The sequence below is a fragment of the Cylas formicarius genome, unplaced genomic scaffold, assembly GCF_029955315.1.
Source record: "Cylas formicarius isolate icCylForm1 unplaced genomic scaffold, icCylForm1.1 PGA_scaffold_7__23_contigs__length_41026272, whole genome shotgun sequence".
NCBI classification, from domain to species: Eukaryota; Metazoa; Arthropoda; class Insecta; order Coleoptera; family Brentidae; genus Cylas; species Cylas formicarius.
Window position 1 is genome coordinate 5,810,856 of NW_026844352.1, and position 19,080 is coordinate 5,829,935.

Below are 19,080 nucleotides of genomic sequence, written 5' to 3' on the forward strand. Positions count from 1 at the left end.
CCTACTAGTGTCATAAACAAAGCTATGACTGATTTGAATGAAGTAGAGATAAATATGGCTCACGAACTGATTTTTAAGCGGAAACCCTACACCGAACTGAAAAAAAAATCAAGGAATTAAATTTTTAGAAATGACTGGATTGCAAGAATGATTTTTATTTTAAGAGAACTCAGTGGCGTACTGTCCCAATCTTTATCGTGTTGGCTTTCGACGGGACCCTCCCCAATCAAACTTTAACTATGTTATTGCCTATTGTTATTGGCTAAAGCCATTAACAACAATTGAGCGGGCAGGGTGGGCCAGGTATATTTCTTTCTTTCTGGTATATTTCCTGAGTGTTGACCAATTGTGGCAGTGTTCAATAGTCGGTTTTAATGTGCGTTTCGAAAAAGTTATTTCACGACAATATAACAATGTCGCGTCGAAATCGTTTGCCGCTTCAAAGCGAAGTTGTTCCTACTTCGTATCAACTAAAAGAGAAGCTAGAAGAAGATGAAACCAATATAAATATAATAGAGTTGTTTGTAAAATGGGATTTTAGTATCGCAAAATAGACAAAAGGCAACTATTAATGGAATCACATAGACTACGGACTTCCAGATTTAACTACTTTCAAGAAATTAAAAGATATAGATTAGACACCAGATCCAAACCTTGGGTAGATTCCACTCAGTCAGACGAAAGCACCTTCAAATAAAGGAAAACGCGTCACCATAATTCACGCTGTCTGCTGTCTGCAAAGATTCTAGGTTGATCTAGCTCTACAATAGTTCTTCCATTTTTCGGATGAAACCCTAAACCAACGTGTTTTGAATACTCCATCAGAAGTATTATCATTATTTTACTTGACCGAGTGTTTCTAGTGCTATTTTGGCATCATAACACTGTTTATGATCTGATCAAAAGATAAGGCGCAAGCCGCAAAACTCTATGACCATATTGCAATGCTAACTTGTCAATTCTTAAAAGATTCTTCTTGCGTCTCCTGCTCGTTCAATGAACTTGGCTGAAATGGAATATTCCTTGATCCAAATTTGATTTGGTCTTGGCTTAGTTCACAGTGATACGATACATTGTCCATTACTATTAATAAAGGTTCATCAAGATTGGGTTGGTTCATTAAGTTGTTGACTGAACCACCTTTTATCTCCATTCATAGGTTAGAAAAAGTCTACTTTTCCCATATAAAAAGACTTTTCAAATTTTGGGGGCAAGGCGACCCACTTAAGCTTTTTATTATTTTTTGTGGCTTTTAACCGTCAAGTAGATTTATTTTTGACTAGCTTTAATTAAATTTACCAAAATTTTGGCGAAGCTGCTAAAACAAGTTTGTAATTATTAGAAGAAAAAATGAAAAAAAAAATGTTTTGGTCAATTTGATATGGTGAATCCTGCAGTGCTGCTTGGTAACCTGTGGCGGAAGGTATAACAGGTAGACTTCTGAAGTGGATTGAGTTAGACTTGGAAATTGCTTGTCGGAGCGTTTTCCAGTTATTTCAGGGCTCTCAGTTAGGGCCGCTATTCTTTCTTATATTTATTAATGATATAGCTGCCTGTTTCCATAATGCTAATTACCTTCTTTTTTCCAATGACGATGAATGGCATGGATTCACAGAGGTGCTCCTAAAAAAGACCATTAGTGAAGTTAACAACCGTACGGTTTTACACAAATCAGCAAAAACATTGAGCAAAACCTACATATATGTATAATTACAAATGCACCGTGACATAACACAGAAAACGCTAACCATTATTAAATCCAGCAGAAGTGATTTCACCTTAATAGAGAATCGTCTCTCCGGCAGCTCTTTGACGCTTAGAGGCAATAGATTGAAGAATTTAGGTCCATTATAGTTGTTATAATTTCTAGTCTTTGCAACTCTTGAGTAGTTAAATGGCAAACATTAATATGAAGGGGATACTGATCCTGGTTGCTTCTAGTATACTTTAATGCCGATTATATATAATAACATTCAATAGTTAATATTTGAAGATCCTTAAACTTTGCTCTTACGTCATTCCTAAAATTCAACTGCGTCATCGCCCTGATGGCTCGCCTGTCAAAAGTGACCCCTAACCAAAATTGCGTAGCTAAATAATCCCTGAAAGAATGAAAAATATACCATTCTGACTATACTTTGAGAGACCTCGCCGACCAAACCGCGCAACAAGAACACCACCCTGGAGAGCTTCGCACAAAGACCAATAATATGCTGCTCGAACGTCAATTTCGGATCAAGCAGCACCCCAAGACACTTCACATGTAATGGATTGTTGAATGTTGACTCGCATAAAGAAAATATAATTTGTTGTGTTTTTGATTCATTGAGGTTAAGTTTGTTAGCACGAAACCACTGACTAGCCCGGGACTGTGCTCTCTCCATCCTGTGCACCAAGTCGTCCTCAAAATGACTTCGACAAGAAAAGGTAGTATCATCAGCGAACAATGTACAAGCTATGTCAGCAACATGCTCAGGGAGATCGTGTATATAGTCAAGAATAGAAGAGGGCCCATAATGGATCCTTGGGGTACTCCATGTTCGACAACTCTAATTTGTGATGATTTTCCATTCAGGACCATGATCTGCCTCCTGTTGAAAAGATAACTTTGAAGGAATCCAACCTATGAGGGATCCACACCATACCTCTGCAATTTACTCAGAGGAACAGAATGCCAGACACAGTCAAATGGTTTCGAAAGATCGCACAGGTCTGTGCCGGAGTACTCTCTGCTTTCAAAACCTGATCAAGAACTCTGCTAATCGCTCCACAAGTCTAATTGAGAATATAGAATCTTTTCAATAATTTTACCGATTGTGGGAATAATAGATATTGGACGATAATTATTTATATCATTTACATCCCCCTTTTTGAAAACTGGAATCACTCTGAACAACTTCAAGGGGTTGGGAAAAATACCTTTGGATATACACCTGTTTTTCAGCTTAGTCAATGGAATAATAATTAAGATAATATTGATATTTATATCGCATATGTCTTTACTATCACTACACTTAAAACTGGTCGGGATGTCTCTCATCTCATATATGAGACTTCGCGGAAAGAAAAACGCTTATCCGTATGCGAAATCATAGAGTCAGTTGGATCGTAAGTATTAGCAATATTTGAAGTTAATTTATTTGCTACGTTTCATTAAAATTGTCGGGAGTGATACCCAGTGAATGAAAATTTGATCCACTCTTGCGTTTCCTATTGATGACCTCCCATGCTGCCTTAGAAGTGTTGCTTTTATTTATGTAGAACGAGTTAGCAGACTTTTTACTTAATTTTATTTTCGCCCTTTAAGCAGCACTATGAGATTTTATTATATTTTCGATATCGGGAAATTTATGATTTTGTTTTTTGATATCCTGGAGAAAGTTTAGCTGATCCCGCATCTCTCGTAATTTGTGGGTATACCATTCAATATTTAATTTGTTATTTTTAACTATTTTATTCTTGAGGGGAAAAGCACAGTTAATTTCGCTTATGAGTATATCAAGAAATGTACTGAATTTTTGTTCAATGTCTTCAGTTGAATTTGTTGGGCAATTAATCTTACACGTTACTGCACAGTGGTCAGACAAACGAGCACGAATCACATCTACCCCACTCTGATAATCAAAATTTATAAAAATGTTATCCAAACAGTTTTGCTGCCTGGTTGGGACATCGATTTGACCTTCAAGGCCATGAGAGAGCGTGAATTTTCTTGGAAATGGATATTAAAGTCCCCAAGCAAAGCAACTTTATTTCCAACATTAATGAAGTTAAAAAAGAAAGCAAAGATGAATATCCCCTACTGGCGATCTATAAATAGAAACCGCTAAGATATTCAAGTGAACAATTTTCAACACCGCTATCTCGCTTACCATTTCCTCGCAAAATTCTGCAACGTCAATCTATTAAAACTCAATGCCCTCCTTAACAAACATCACAAGGTAATATCCACTCAAAATAAACAAACAACAACAACAAAAAATTTTGTCCGTCAGGTAAATTCGACAATTGCGAATAAAAGTCACCACGATGAAGATTAAGACAGACTACGCAAGTGTGCCAAATGTCATTAAAATATTTAAAGGATTATTACAGATATTAAAAAAATATGTTTTAGATTTTGAAAACTTTGAAGTTTTCTTTTTAAAATGGACCCAAATATTACGTAATATCCTCTAATTGGTGTGAATTGTTGGGTGACAAAATCCATTATTATTATTAAAAAAAATCTACCATTTGAAAATCTTTTCGTTCCGTGTACATTTGGTCGCGTTGTAGCTAAAAATCTTCCGAAACGTCGGGAATTTATAGCTGCAACGCGGGTCGCAAGATGCGAAACAGCCTCCGCTGCCAATGCAAATGAAAATAGGGCCCCCGTGACTGTATCCTCCGTACCATTAGGTCGTAATCGGTGCTCTTGAAATAATTCTAGACGAATGTCGTTGAAACGGAGAAACTGATTATGGACGAATGCGAGGACATGGAAGAGTGCCATTTTATGACGTTTTATCGCTTTGATCCGCGTTACGGGTTTATCACGAACGACACCAAGGTGCTGAGCGATAGCAAACGATACGATTGCAAATTTTCCAAAGCGCGTTTCGTTGAGAGTTACACGACATTCCTGTCTATCGAAGGTTTGCAGTTATACGCGTTGGAAACGCTTTCGTAACTTCCCAAAGCTGTACAGTACTAATCAAACACGAATTTTCTGTAAATATTTCGATATTCAGAAGTAATGGGGTCATATGATGTTTTGTCCACGTAATCACAGAATACTACAACCTCAGAGAAGCGAAACGTATCAATTTCCCAAAGTGGGATCTGACATCACGGTTCATACACTGAGAGAAAGTTAAAAGTATACGCAAATGGTTTGATGGAACAAATAATTCGTACATCGTTAATATTTCAATTTACCATATCTATATACAGGGTGGTCCACCTCAGATGCTCACTTTATCTCAATAAGCAGGACACCGCGGAAAAAAATGTGTTTGTCCCTAAGTATGTATTTTACTAAAAGTATTTTTACGTATACCGAGTGTCCAGTTTTTCCAGGACAGTAACAAACTTTATTTTTTTAATGGAATGCTATGAATATTTATAAAAACTGTAATAATCCGCTTCATTTGAGTATTTTTCGCTGTTACATAGCATTGAGTAGTTTTTAAGAAAAATGAAGTTTTCCTTGTTTTTGCGCAAAAATCATGTCTTTGGGGAAAAATGTGTTCTTTTTTACATTGGGAAACTAAAATTGGGTATTTTTAAAAATTTAAAAACCGCAGTCACAGAGTTTCGAGAAAAAAATCGTTTCTCAAAAACGGTGTACACTATCGAAAAAATTCTTGAACTAGAAGACAATCTTTATTATTGATGATTTGTTTAAAAATGTACAGTGTGCGTCGGTAATTTCTAAAATACTGAAAATTGGGTTCTCCTTATAATTATAATTGACCATAAATAGAAAGCAGTGTTTTAGTTGCCAGTTTCTTACATATGACCATATAGCGCGTATCTAAAGCTAAGCTTTCGTATTTAATTATTTCACATATTGTAGAGAGTGTTCGGGATATTCTGTACTATATTCAAAAATGTAAAAGGTATCTCAAATTTGGAACTATCGACTTTAAATTTAGCATAGAAGTTAAAGGCCCACATCTAAAATGTATAAACCGAGATCAATCAAGTCCCGCCAAAAATTTTTGAATTTATTTTTTTTGGGTTATTCTGGCTTCCTGACAAAAATTATTTTCTCGAAAAATATTTACTCAAAACTCTTTAACCAAAAAACGCGGAAGATCTGTTACTATCACTTTTCTTTCAAGCATTTTTCGATTATATCCAAAGTTTTTCAATTATAAACAAAATTTAAAAGAGTAATTGTTTTTTTCAAGTGTAAATTATTAGTAGTAAATAAAAATTCGTAAAAATCATATCTAATTAGTTTAGGCAGAAATATAGACCACGTCCAGAGCTACAATTTCTGTATTTACGAATCGCCATTTCTCGCACTCAGTCTAAACGTGCTGACGTCATTCACTATTACGGCGTACCGCATAGTTTCAGAAAAGAATTATTTTCTCGAAAACCATTTACCCTATTGGAAAAATTCATGGATAAGGACACGTGGGAGATTTAGGGCTATAATCTCTACTTCGAATACTTATAAATTATAAAAATTTATAAATATTATAAATTATATGTTTTTTTGTGGGCAAAAAATCTAAAAATGCCTGCAAATTTTCATGGGTAAATTATTGGCCGTAAATGAAAAACGTAGAAAGATAAGATAATTTGGCTTAAGCAGTATCGCAAACTGCGTCGAGTGCTACAATTTTCTGATTTACTGTTCTTGTCTATTATACAGGGTGCGCGAGATATTTCAAATAAAAATATTATTGTAAATCGCTATTACTGGGACAATTCTTTTTAATTACCAAAGTTTTAAACGATTTTGAATTTCGGCGGCCATGAAAGGCACTTTATACAGCGTTTGCGCATAATAAAATGTCGTTAATTTTGCGAAAGTTGCATATTGAATGTTTCGAAAATATACGCGCTTGGCAACAAAACTGACATCTCGTACAGCGTCGCCGTTGGTAGAGATGGAATCAGCGTTGAAAAAAAAAAAAAACGTTTTCATTTTTTGTCTGTTCTCCGTTTTCTGCTCTCTATTCTCTGTTCTCTATCGACGCTCCATAAAAACGCGAATATCTTCCGAACGGTTTGAGCGAGGGAGCTGAAATTTTGCTCTTTTGAAACAAACCACGGGACACATAATCCCACAAGAAATGACCGCGATCAGACCTTGGCGTCCATCTTTTTTTCGCCATTTTCCGTTGGTTCTCGTACATCGCTATGAAACGCGATAAGTGTCCGGAATTTGAAGCTATCGACTTCAAATTTTCAAGCGAAGAGTGTTTAGTCCCCTGACGGAATCTATTGAAATTAGGGGGGCTGTGGGCCTAGAAGTATTTAAAAAAAAATAAAAACCATGTTAATAAGAGTCTAGGAAAAAAATCATTTCTCGAAAACCATTAACGCTATCGAAAAAAATCTTCCTGCAGAAGATCCGCCAGATCCAATGCTATTCTTTACTCTTAAGAATTTTCAATAATGTACAGGGTGTGTCCGGTATTCGCAGTAGCAGCGTCTTAAATTTACAGCTATAGACTTCAAATTAATCACAGAGGTAAAGGTCCACACCCACATTTAAATTGCTTTTTAAAAACTTTTTTTTGGGTTACTTTGCTGTCCAGAAAAAAAATATTTTCCCAAAAACTATTAACCCTATCGGCAACATTCTTTAACCAGCAGACGTGCAATATTCAGTAATGTTACTTTTATTTCAAGCATTTTTTCGATTACATACAGAGTTTTTCAATGATGGACAAAAATATAAATGACCCTGAAAATTGTTGTTATCCAGAGTAAATTATTACCCGTAAATCAAAATTTGTAGAAAATATGACTACACTCGTCGAGATATTTGAAAAAATGCATAGGAAAATCACTATTCCTCCAACTCATTCTAGACGATGACGATTACGTCATTGGCTATTACGGCGTACTACATATGTTCAGAAAAAAGTATTTCCTCAAAAACCATTTACTCCATTGGAAAAAATCTTGGACCAGGAAACGCGTGAGATTCAGGACTATAACCTTATTTCCGGAATTTTTCCAATTATGTACAGAGTGTGTCAAAAAGTCCAAAAGACTCTTAAAATTGCCGTTTTCGTGGAGAAATTATTAGCCCTAAATGAAAACCTATAAAACATGGGATAATATTGTTTAAACAGTGTCGTAAACTGTTTCGAGAGAGTTTCAGATTTCGTCTGTCATACAGGGGTGCGCGAGTTACTTAAAAAAAATCATTATCACTTGTACATTTTTTTATATTTGTCAAAATTTGGCGTGCGTTTGAAGTTCATTGATACTTGAAGGACGCTTTATACAGAGTGTATGTACAATAGAATTACATCTATTTTGCGAAAGTTCCATAGTGGTCCGCAGGAGCACGATTGAAAAACCATGCGTCTCTATAGGACAAAATAAAAAATAAAAAATATGAAGTTGCGTAGTGACTTTGTAGGCTACGTAGTGCATGGTACGGAAAAGACCATTCGCACTGTCACGATTTTTCGAAATCAATCTTGTTACTTTCGAAAATCAATGAATTTTTCGAAAGTATCTGGGCTCTTAAAAAAAATTTATATCTCCGTAACGGTAGGTCCCATGGTATCGCCGTTAGTACAGAAATGATCACCGTTGATTTTTTTTTTATTTTGTCTGTTTGTCCGTTTTCCGTTCTCGCCTTTTGGTTTTTCCTGAATAACTTTTGGAGCTACAAAGTTAAAATTTGCATCCTTTTTAACCCTCCACAAGGCATAAAGCATATAATAAATGGCCCTGATGCGACGCCGATATCCATCTTTTTTTCGCAATTTTCGACTGTTTTTTGGACCTTGGTATGAAAAACGATAAGGGTCCTAAATTTGAAGCAATCGACTTCATATTTGGTACATATATGCAGGTTTGGCCCAACCTAATGAAAATGGGGGGGGCTGGGGGGCCGGGAAGTATTCTAAAAAATAAAAAGTCGCGTGTGCAAGGGTCTACAAAAAACATCATTTTTCAAAAACTGTTTGCCAGACCAAAAAAATTCTTGAACCAGAAAAAGCAGAAGATACGGCTCTATAAAATTTTTATCTTGACAACTTTTCAAAAATATATAAGGTGCGCCGCAAATTCAAAAAACTGAAAAATGGGTCCCCCTATTATTGAAAATTGGTTATAACTGAAAGACGATGATTAAGATCTCACGTTGTTTTATATTATAATATAGACCGCATAGACAGCAAAAACTTTTGTATTTAAGGTTTTCACCTATTGTACAGGGTATTCCCGATATTTCGTGCTAAATGTGTTAATTGTCCTAAATTTGCAGATAACAACTTCAAATTTAAGATGGAAGTAAAAGTCCGTGTCCACATTTAAATGGTAGAAAATGTTACCAAGTATTTTTTAAAAATGTTTGAATTTTTTTTTTTTTTTTTGGTAATTTTAGCTTCCAGAAAAACATATTTACCTTCATAATCGTTAATCCGATTTGCAGATTGTTTAACCGGCAGACGCAGATCCAGTGCAATAATATTTATTTTGTTATTATTAGCCGTAAATCAAAAATCGTAAAAATATAGCTAATTGGTTCAAACGGTGTTATAGGCCGCATAAAGAGCTACAATTTTTGTATTTGCGGTTTTCGCCTATCACATACGCTGCTCGGGATATTTGAAAAAATACATATTGAAATAGTTATTTCGGGGGCTGCTAAGATGCGATGATGTCACTGATTATTATGGCGCACTGCATGGTTTCAGAAAAACTTATTTTCTCGAAAACCATTTACTATTTTCAAAAAATTCTTGAACCAGGAAGCGTAGAGAATCCAAGGCTATAACCTCTACTTCGAACAATGATTGAATCATATACAGGGTGTGTGGACAAAAAATCAAAAATATCCCAAAAATTTCCGTTTTTGTGGGTAAATTATTGGCGATAAATGGAAATTCGTTAAAGATGAGATAATTTTATTTGAACAGTATCGTAAACCGCGTTGCGCAGATTTTAATATTTACCGATGTTTGCTGTAACTTTGACGTTGGAGGAGACGTGAAGGATATTTTATACAGGGTGCACCCACAATTAAATTACATCGATTTTGCGAAAGTTCCATAGTGGTCCGCAGGAGCACGATAGAAAAACAATGCGTTCCTTTACCACACGAAACCGCGAAGCTCTTTCCTTATGTAATAAAAAGATGTTTCGCTCTAGGTGCTGCGAACTTGCCCCGCCCAGCGACGATTTTTCGAAAGCAATCTTATTATCATGCGCGTTACTTTATTATTTTCATTTGCATTCATCGATGCGTTTTTTTTGCCTGTTTGCAGATCGAAAGCGCAACATTCGACCCAAAAACTGGATATACGTTTCGAGTAACGGGTCTTAGCGTAGCGGATCAGTATATTTGTAGATTCACTCGATCCGATCGCGAGTTTGACTTAGATTTTTTTGTAGACGTAACTTGTAAGTAAGAATCTTTGACGAACGGTGGTGGATTCACTCTGTATTGTTACACCTTCACCATTTCTTTTCTTTCGCGATGATCCTTCTGATCGTTGCGTTTTTGCACTGTTTTCTGTCACTGTTTCAATGGTACGTGTGCTGTGTCCAATGTTGAGCGTCGGAGGCCGATGTCTTCCTTACTACTTAGTGCATGTCTAATTTAACGCTTTTGCTGTATTTATGCACTAACCAAATACGGGGTATTCGGAAATTAAGTTCGGAACCTTGAAGGAAAGCTGGTATATAACACACAGCCCTGATTTAGTAAAAGTGTTTCAGGAATCTGTTACTAGAGGGCACTTTACCTTGAACCTTCTTTTTATTTTCCCTGTATTTTATTTATTTAGACTGGCATTGCAAATCAGAATCGATTGCCTTGAGCAGAATCACAAATCCTCAAAAATTGTTACTCTTTTGCCACAAATCGACTTTTTATTCTCGGTCCGCACTTGTAATTAACAGAAAGGTTATAATGGATATCGCAATATGCATTTCCGTTACGGAAACGCAAGTGAAAATGGAGGCCAGCATGATTAACTGAGTTTTTCAAAACAGCATGCTACAAATTAAAAAAAGTGAAAAAATGGCATAAGTCAATGCAATAACATGTTAAATTTAAGTAACATAAATACATTTAACATTTTCGAAAATAAGAAATTATTAATAATAATCTTGAATTAATCAGCATACAAGGCTAATTAAATTCATTTCCAAAATGCCCTCCGTTCATTTCTGCACATTTTCTTATAGATTTTAAGAAATGCTGTCGAACACTAAAAAATACACTTAACCTAATGACTTCAAAACCATTTATTATTTTTTGTGGTAGAACATTGGAATCTAGGTGTTTCATACACTTTAAGTGCCTCTAAAACGAGAAGTCCGTCGGATTAAGGTCTGGTGAGCGAGGTGGCCATGCTAGAGGTCCGCCCGACTTATCCGTCTATCTTGTAATACCTGATTTAAGTACCTTCGTACTGCCAATGTAAAATGGGGTGAAGGACCATATTGCATTAACCACATGTTATGTCTCGAGTCTTCCAGCAAAGGTGCTAATTCCTCTTGGAGAAATTACAAATACATTTCGCCATTAAGCGATCCGATATAGAAATGAGGTCATACGTTTAAAGAAAACCGCTGTTGATGTTTTCTTTTGATTTTTCCGTGTGAGTTTTCAATGTTCCACTGATGCATATATCGAAAATTTACAATGCCTTCACGACTGAATGCAGCCTCGTCAGTGAACAAATTGACATTTAAGAACACTGGCAACATTTTTGATTTAGAAAATATAAATGATAAAGTAAGTTTTTTTAATCATAGGATTGTTTCGCTATTAGATTTATATGATCGATTGAGGAGGGCCCGATTTTATGAGACGGAATGAACCGTGGATAACTGATAACATTCGGTATTTAATTGCAACCAGGAAGAAAACTACAAGAAAACCGGAACCCCTCAGCACTGGGACTATTATAAAAGTCTTTGGAAAAAAAGCTTTTTTTGAATCTCAATTTCAACATAACACTAATATTTGGAATAATTTAAGAAAGTTTGAAGTCTGTAACTTTAAGCCAAAGGTCGAACTTCCTAAAAGACTCAGCAATCCGGACGAGCTCAATAACTTTTTTGTAAATAGTGTGGATGTTCGATTACCCACTAGTGATGAACTTCTGAACTTATATAGTCAAGACATTTCTGAAAACTTAACATCTATTTTAACGTTTAAGGAAATTAATGAAATTCAGAAACTCAATATTATTACTTACAGCAATGAAGTTCAGAGCGTAGGGTGCTGACGGTATTGGAATAATGGCTTTACAGCTTTGCTGTCCATTCAAAGTAAACTCAGTCTTTCCCGAATGCTGGAAAAGAAGTCTAGTATCGCCATTAGTAGTATCTATTCCTAACTTCTGCATCCCCCGTCCACCGGGGGACATTTTGAAATTGCACATTTTCAGATTCCCAATCAACCCAAAAAAATATTTTGACCAATCTACGAGAGATGTCGCGCATTAATAGCTCAGGTTTTGATCTCCAGATGTCCCCCGTAATTATTGTAAAAATTCTTAACCTAAAGAACAATGCCTTAAAGGGGTAGCTTGCCGAACGAAGAGGTTTAATGACGCTCGCCGAAAAAAACACAATGCTACTGCGCTGCTGCCATGGCCCAAAATTTGCAACCCCAAAAGTTACAAAGATTTACCCCCAATTAGTATTTTACCGTGCTTGTCAGAAGATAGTGGAGAAATGCAAAAAGATCCAATTATTCGATCATATTGAAAATAACAACATTCTTCCTGAAAGTCAATCAGGCTTCAGAAAAATTCATAGTTGCGCTATAGCCTTGGCAAATGTAACAGACCATATATTGACGAGGGTAATCTCACGGTGCTGGCTTTATTGGATTTCTCGAAAGCATTTGACATGATAGATCATAAATTGCTTCTGACAACTCTGCACTACGTCCGCCTTAGTTATACATCGATAATTTTTTTTCTAACTTTTTGTCAAGTAGGTCCCAGTGTGTCAGAATCGGATCTGTATTAACAGAACCACTGGACCTCCTTCGAGGTGTTCAATTATTTCCCCGCTGCTCTATGCTGCCTATACATCGGGTCGTCCAAAGGCACTAAAAAGTGTCCAGCGCAATTTTACGCTGACGATACGCAGGTGTATCTCTCGTTTAGTAGGGGGAGCGTCGGGGAGAGCTGTGTAATATTGAGTAGGGAGCTGAATGCACTGAAAGAATTGTACGTAAAGCACTCCCTCCTTAAACCCCAGAAATGTTGCTTATTATTACTAGGACGTAAATTAGATATTGACAGTGCAAAGGACAATATAAGGGTTGAAATCGGGGATACGGTATTGCCCATAAAGGAGACTGTGCGTAATCTTGGCCTAATATATGATGGTTCTCTTAGATTTACCACTCATATAAATAGTTGTTGTCGAAGAACAGAATAAAACATATATATAGTAATTACAATTACTGTGAGTTGTTTACACAAATTGTTTAAACAATTCTGATAAAAGAAAAATTCAGTTAATTCAAAATTCATGTCTTAGACTTATTCATGGAATAAGGAAGTAGCAGCCAATTTCACACAAACTCTTTGAAACAGGGCGGCTTAGTATGGGGAGGAGGAGAGAATTACATTCTGCTTGCTTTTTTAATAAAATTATAAGCTTCAAATGTCCTACGTACTTATACAGACGCATTTTATTCAGAACACATTTACATAATTTAAAAATTTTAAAAAATATGTTCTAGGTCAAGTGCCCTCTGGTGACAGATTTTTAAAACACTTTTATTTTATGACGATAACTTTTACTCGATCAGTCACTGCGACAAAACTAAAATTAAAAAAATGATCTTTGCAAGCTATACATAACTTACTACCATTATTTTAGCACGTTGACTCTTCCCTCCAAGATTCCGAACTCAATTTCCGAACAGCCTGTCTATGATGATGATGATGGTAAAATTTCTGACTCTTCTTCATTAACTAAGTTAACTTTCGCTTTAGACAATGTGTCTCTGTGGTGCTTCGGCACACCCACAAACGGTTAAAAAAGTTGGCGACCAAGCTATGTGTACAGGATGTCCCATCAATGTGGGTTGCAAAAGAATTTATTTCGAATCCGTATTTGAATTTTACTATTAACTCTAAACAGATTTTGGGCATGGTGAGTCAACCGTGGAATTCATTGCCTCAATGGTTTTAAAAGATATCCGAAAATTGTACAGGGCGGCTCAAAAAAGTGTGACTTGAAATTGAAATTGATATTTGCTATTAGCGTCATTTGACGTCAGTTGACGTCTAAGATATGTGCAACGGGCTTTGAATTAGATGATACAGAGTGTCATTTGGATCATTTTAAATTGAAAAATCGCGAATTTTTTAAATGGCACATATTATTTTTTCTGAAAAATCTTATTCGATCTAACTTGATCGATATTGACACGACACATAAACACAGGATTTAAGCTGATAACTGCAACTTTTTAGTTGCGATATGTCTCGGAAAAGCCGTTTTTGACCAGAATCTAATCGAAATCGCCAAGAAAAACCAGCTATTTGGGCTAGGAAGTGAGGTTTTAGGCTAATATCTGCGGCGACAGAAGATGCGGTTTTAAGCTGATTCTGCAATTTCGATGTCGTTTTAGTAAGAATATGTCTAGGAAAAGGACATTTTGACTGGAACTTGTTTTAAATCAAACAAAAAAACAAAAAATATCTGGAGGTTTAATGTAGATTTCGGTTCAGTAGGTTGCTAAAAAGCTGATTTAAGTTGATATATGCTGTTTTGTTGATGTCTTTGCAACAATATAGGCCGAAGATGCCCATTTTGGCACGGGTCTCGGAAAAGCCCAATTCGACTGGAATGTATTTGAAATCGAGAAGAAAATCCAAATCAAAAAGGGTTTTTAATTTAATATCTGCGAGTTTAATCCAGATTTCAGTCCAATAAGTTGCGAAAAATCCGATTTTGACTGGAAATTAATTTACAATTAATTAGTTGATTAACAGATGATCTGTTCGAGAAGGGCAAAACCAAAAACACTTTAATGAATGATTATCGTAACTTCTTCAGGAAGTTGATAACATTGAGATCCAAACCATCAAGGAGTTCCAAAATTTTTAAATAATCGTTTTATGAATTGATATACTCAGTTAATAGGTAAAAATTTCTTAGTCTTAGACACTAGAAAAATTAAGATCAGCCGAAAAGTGTTAAAAATCTGACATACTTAATAAAAGTTTTGGGTTTCTTTCAGAAAAGGTAACAATATAAGAAATACGAAAACATTAGTAGTTTTTTTTTTAATTTAAATAGTGGATTAATAAAGAAACAGTTAAAAAATTTCAAATTTAAATATAGTGTGTTCTATTAAATATATATATATATATATATATATATATATATATATATATATATATATATATATATATATATATATATATATATATATATATATATATATATATATATATATATATATATATATATATATATATATATATATATATATATTATTTACTTGACACACGCTGTACAACATTTTTTTCAATTCATATGTTCAAATAACTATATAGGGGTTCTATAAGAAAAAAATTGATATATGTACTTTGCTCCATATTCACGTGTCATATTTGAAAATAATTTCGATACACTCGTGGGACATCCTGAAGAATTTATTCTTATTATAATTATTCGCTTCTGTAAAAAACAGAGACAGTTCTCATTGCTAACCATCACGTAGATAAGCGCTGCTTCTCCTTGTTGACTAATATCTCTTTAAGGTTGCAAGTAATACAGAACTCTCATTCACTTTGTTCAACATTTAGCTGGAAGAACCCATTTGGCAACTCCTTTCGTAAAAGATCTGAGCGATGGTCATACCGACGTCGGTCAGACTTTGGAACTGCAATGCGTGCTGAGAGAAACGTCTCCGTTTATCGACTTCAAATGGAAGACACCACGAGGGGAATCAAAGGTATATTATAAGGAATATAAGTAAGTAAGGTTAATGAGGAGTTAAAATGTTTATGTGTAAATGATTGCGGGCTTATAATAATGGCTATACGTATTAGCTAATTTAATAAATTCTCAACTTAAAACTAGCAGTAAATTCCAGGATTTTTCACGTATGTCTATGATAGAATCAACTATCAACATAGCATTTATAAGAGCAGATAAAGCAAAGAGAGTCGTAGCTATCGATTCTCTAGAATATATTACAAAAACCAAACAGTTTCTTAAACCATACATATGCCAAAGTATATAATGTGATCCCACCTAGTGATATCAAAAACTAATCAAACTGCAATTACAAAATCGTCACTTTTTAGTGACAGGGGAAAATACCAACTAAAAATTATGAACCACCAAAATCCGTAATTATATTCTTTAATTAAATTACACGAACAGCACCATCAGTTAAACTTTCAACAAGATTACTAAAAATTTTAGAATATCAAATTGAATATAATAAAAGAGGCTTTTATTTTTTTAAGAGAAAACCGTACATCAGATTGAAAAAAATCAAGAAATTAAATTTCTTTAGAAATGATTGGGGAATTATTTTTATTTGAAAATAGGCAGGTCAAATTCTGTATGCGTATTTTTGAGAAATCCTAGTGCACTAAATATTGCATCTTGATACATAGTACTTGAATACCAAATTTCATTAAAATATCTAAGGTAATATTACAGGTATTCAAAAAATATATTTTATTTTTAAACGCTTTACCACCCTGTGTATCTCAAAAGTTTAGGCGTAATGAAATATTGAGATTCGCTAAAATTAGAGACTGCCCGATCTATTTTGATAAGAATTTAAACTTTCATAACAGCTGAGATTAATTTAGTTAACAATAATGAATATATTAGAAATTCGACCTGAGCCAAGTCTTCATAAATTAAGGAGAATGCAATAGAGTCTCCAAGTTATATTTTATGCAATGCGTATATACAAATTTCATTCATTCAAAATCGGACATACAAATACAAAGCAAATATTAAGTCAGCGAACCACCTCTTTGTGAACAACCTCGAAGTGAACGTTTAACTGTGTTATACGAAATTGATTTTTATAATTTAAAATTTAAAACAATGGAAACTGTGGAGAGTTGAGTTGGAAACAATGTGGAACATTGTTTTGGCCCAAAAAAGTTGCATTTACATTTTCTCCTTCGTCCATCATCCACACACATACTATTATTGTCCGGTTTGTCTTGTGTGATTAAAGTAATTATGTTCAGAAGCTCTGTGGTGTGATTAAAAGTAGAAAATTGAACTGAGGCAGCTTTTACTTGATGAAAATCCATTTAACAAAATAAATAAGAACTAAGAGTTCAGAATTTCACGAAATTATATATTTTCATATGACAATTGCTTCGACAACACCGTGTCTTTACCAATCATGTGAATATATATAATTTCGTGAAAATCTAAACTTTTAGTTCTTATTTATTTTGTTAATTATTACTTGCCGGAAGTTCCTGACATTTTTCCTTATAAGCTCTTTTAAAATTACCACTATGATTATTACTTTTTTTTCACTGAAAATTAGAATCGCTGTTACTTAAACTGAATTTGTCGTTCAACAAATTTAAATATCTTAGAGCAAATACGTTAGGTTGCGTTCACTTCACAGTGTTAGATATTGTTATATTGCAGCGCAATCCAATGCTATAAAACAATTATCATACAGCATTAAACAGCTTTAATAAGACATGCCTGAGTAACTATTTTATAATGCTGTCATTAAATTGATTATTCCTTATTATACAGGCCAACAACATTTTGACGTCGGAGGACCAAACTTCGTTGATAGCCACGTACACTAAATACAACGTGACCATCCAAGACAAAGGCGTGTACACTTGCATAGTGTCCGATACTCAAAAACACACTTCGAGCGGGGAAGCCGAGGTTTCAGTTTATGGTAATTTCTCATAAATTAATTTCCACCTAGACATGGTGACCAGTTTAATGGTGACGCCATATCTCAAAACCGGTGAGAGACAAAAAAAAAATAAAGACAAAAGTTTTTTGGATCCACCTACGCTTTTGAAAATGTTGTAGAAAATACTTACACTGGAAATAAGGTATTTGATTTCGAGAAAATAAACAGGGTGGGTTAACCAAGTCCTTTATTTTTTTTTAATTCAATTTGGGATTCTGTACCAAATTTCACGTATAGTAACCTTATATCTACTTTACGTTGTATGAACAGAAGAATAAGAAACATGTAAAAGAAATTGTTCGATGTTTTGAGCCACCCTCTATGATTAACAACAACTTTTGACAGTAGAAGGAATACGAGAGGAATTCTGAGGAATTACACTTAAAAGAGGAATTACTTAGAACTGCGCGTTACCCCTCTTGCATTATAACAACTATATTAGTAAAAATTATTGATTTGTCAAACCTCTATTGCCGACGCCATAGCTAGCCAAGATGGTGAAATCTTTTAGTGCTTGATCGTTTTCCTTTATCATTCCTTTAATATTCTTTGGTTTGGTATACTACTTAGTGTAAGTTTATTAGTAATCATTCTTATTTCGTGTGTAATACAGCGTGTGTTGAATCGTGTGCGAATTATGCAAAATATGTGCGAGTCTAGCGTATCTCAGGAGATGCTCCCGCCTCAATGTAGAAAACACTATGCTATTGAGACTAAGGAAGTTATAAACAATGTTTATTTGACTCTCATTGAACGAGGTGCGAAACGAAAATTCCAACATCAACTGTATGGAAAATTGCGAATAATCCCATTTCAGCGAGGAAAAAAAGAAGCGATGCTGACATTTTCTCGAGTGTAGATGAAAGTGAGCAAGATATAATACGGCGTAAAATTTACCAGTTATACAAAGAACAAAGCGTGCCTACATTATATATTTTAATTAGGAGGCTCGAAAAAGATGAAACCGGTGTTAAATGTGGCAGAACTACCTTATGGAAGTGTACTCAACACATGGGTTTTAGATTTTTAAAAATTGACAAAAGGCAAGTTTTAATCTTTTAGTATTCGGAAATGGCGACTGGAATATCTAGAAAAAAATAGGATTTACAGAGAACAACAAAGGCCAATTATTTACTTGGATGAAACCTGGTTCGACACTTATGATACCCCGGAAAAGGGTTGGGTTGACTCAACTGATAAGTGTAACACAAACGCGCCTTCAAAAAGAGGTAAAAGAATAACTGTTTTGCAAGATTTGCAAGATGGTTGGATTTCAAATGGACTGTCTGCGAAAAATATTAAAGATTCTTCTCTGGACTACCATGAAGACACCACTGTTGATTTATTTGAAAGTTGGTTTGAAAAGAAACTAGTTCCAAACATTCCTCCAAATAGCGTCATTGTAATGGAGAATGCAAGTTATCACAGTAGACAGTTGACTAAAACCCCTTCCTCGTGTGACGCAAAAGCAA

General features: G+C 34.7%; 1 protein-coding gene across 4 annotated transcripts in view; it reads left to right on the forward strand.

The window, feature by feature from the left end:
* LOC132704564 (vascular endothelial growth factor receptor 1) overlaps positions 1-19,080 on the forward strand; it is a 78,857-nt gene that overhangs the window by 22,957 nt on the left and 36,820 nt on the right. For 2 of the 4 annotated variants that reach the window (XM_060674635.1, XM_060674636.1), the window contains exons 5-7: positions 4,433-4,637; positions 15,486-15,634; positions 17,434-17,587. In XM_060674635.1, the coding sequence (XP_060530618.1) occupies positions 4,433-4,637; positions 15,486-15,634; positions 17,434-17,587 (508 nt within the window). Of the gene's footprint in view, positions 1-4,432; positions 4,638-9,956; positions 10,093-15,485; positions 15,635-17,433; positions 17,588-19,080 lie in introns of all 4 variants that reach the window. The other 2 variants (XM_060674638.1, XM_060674637.1) reach the window with 2 other exon arrangements.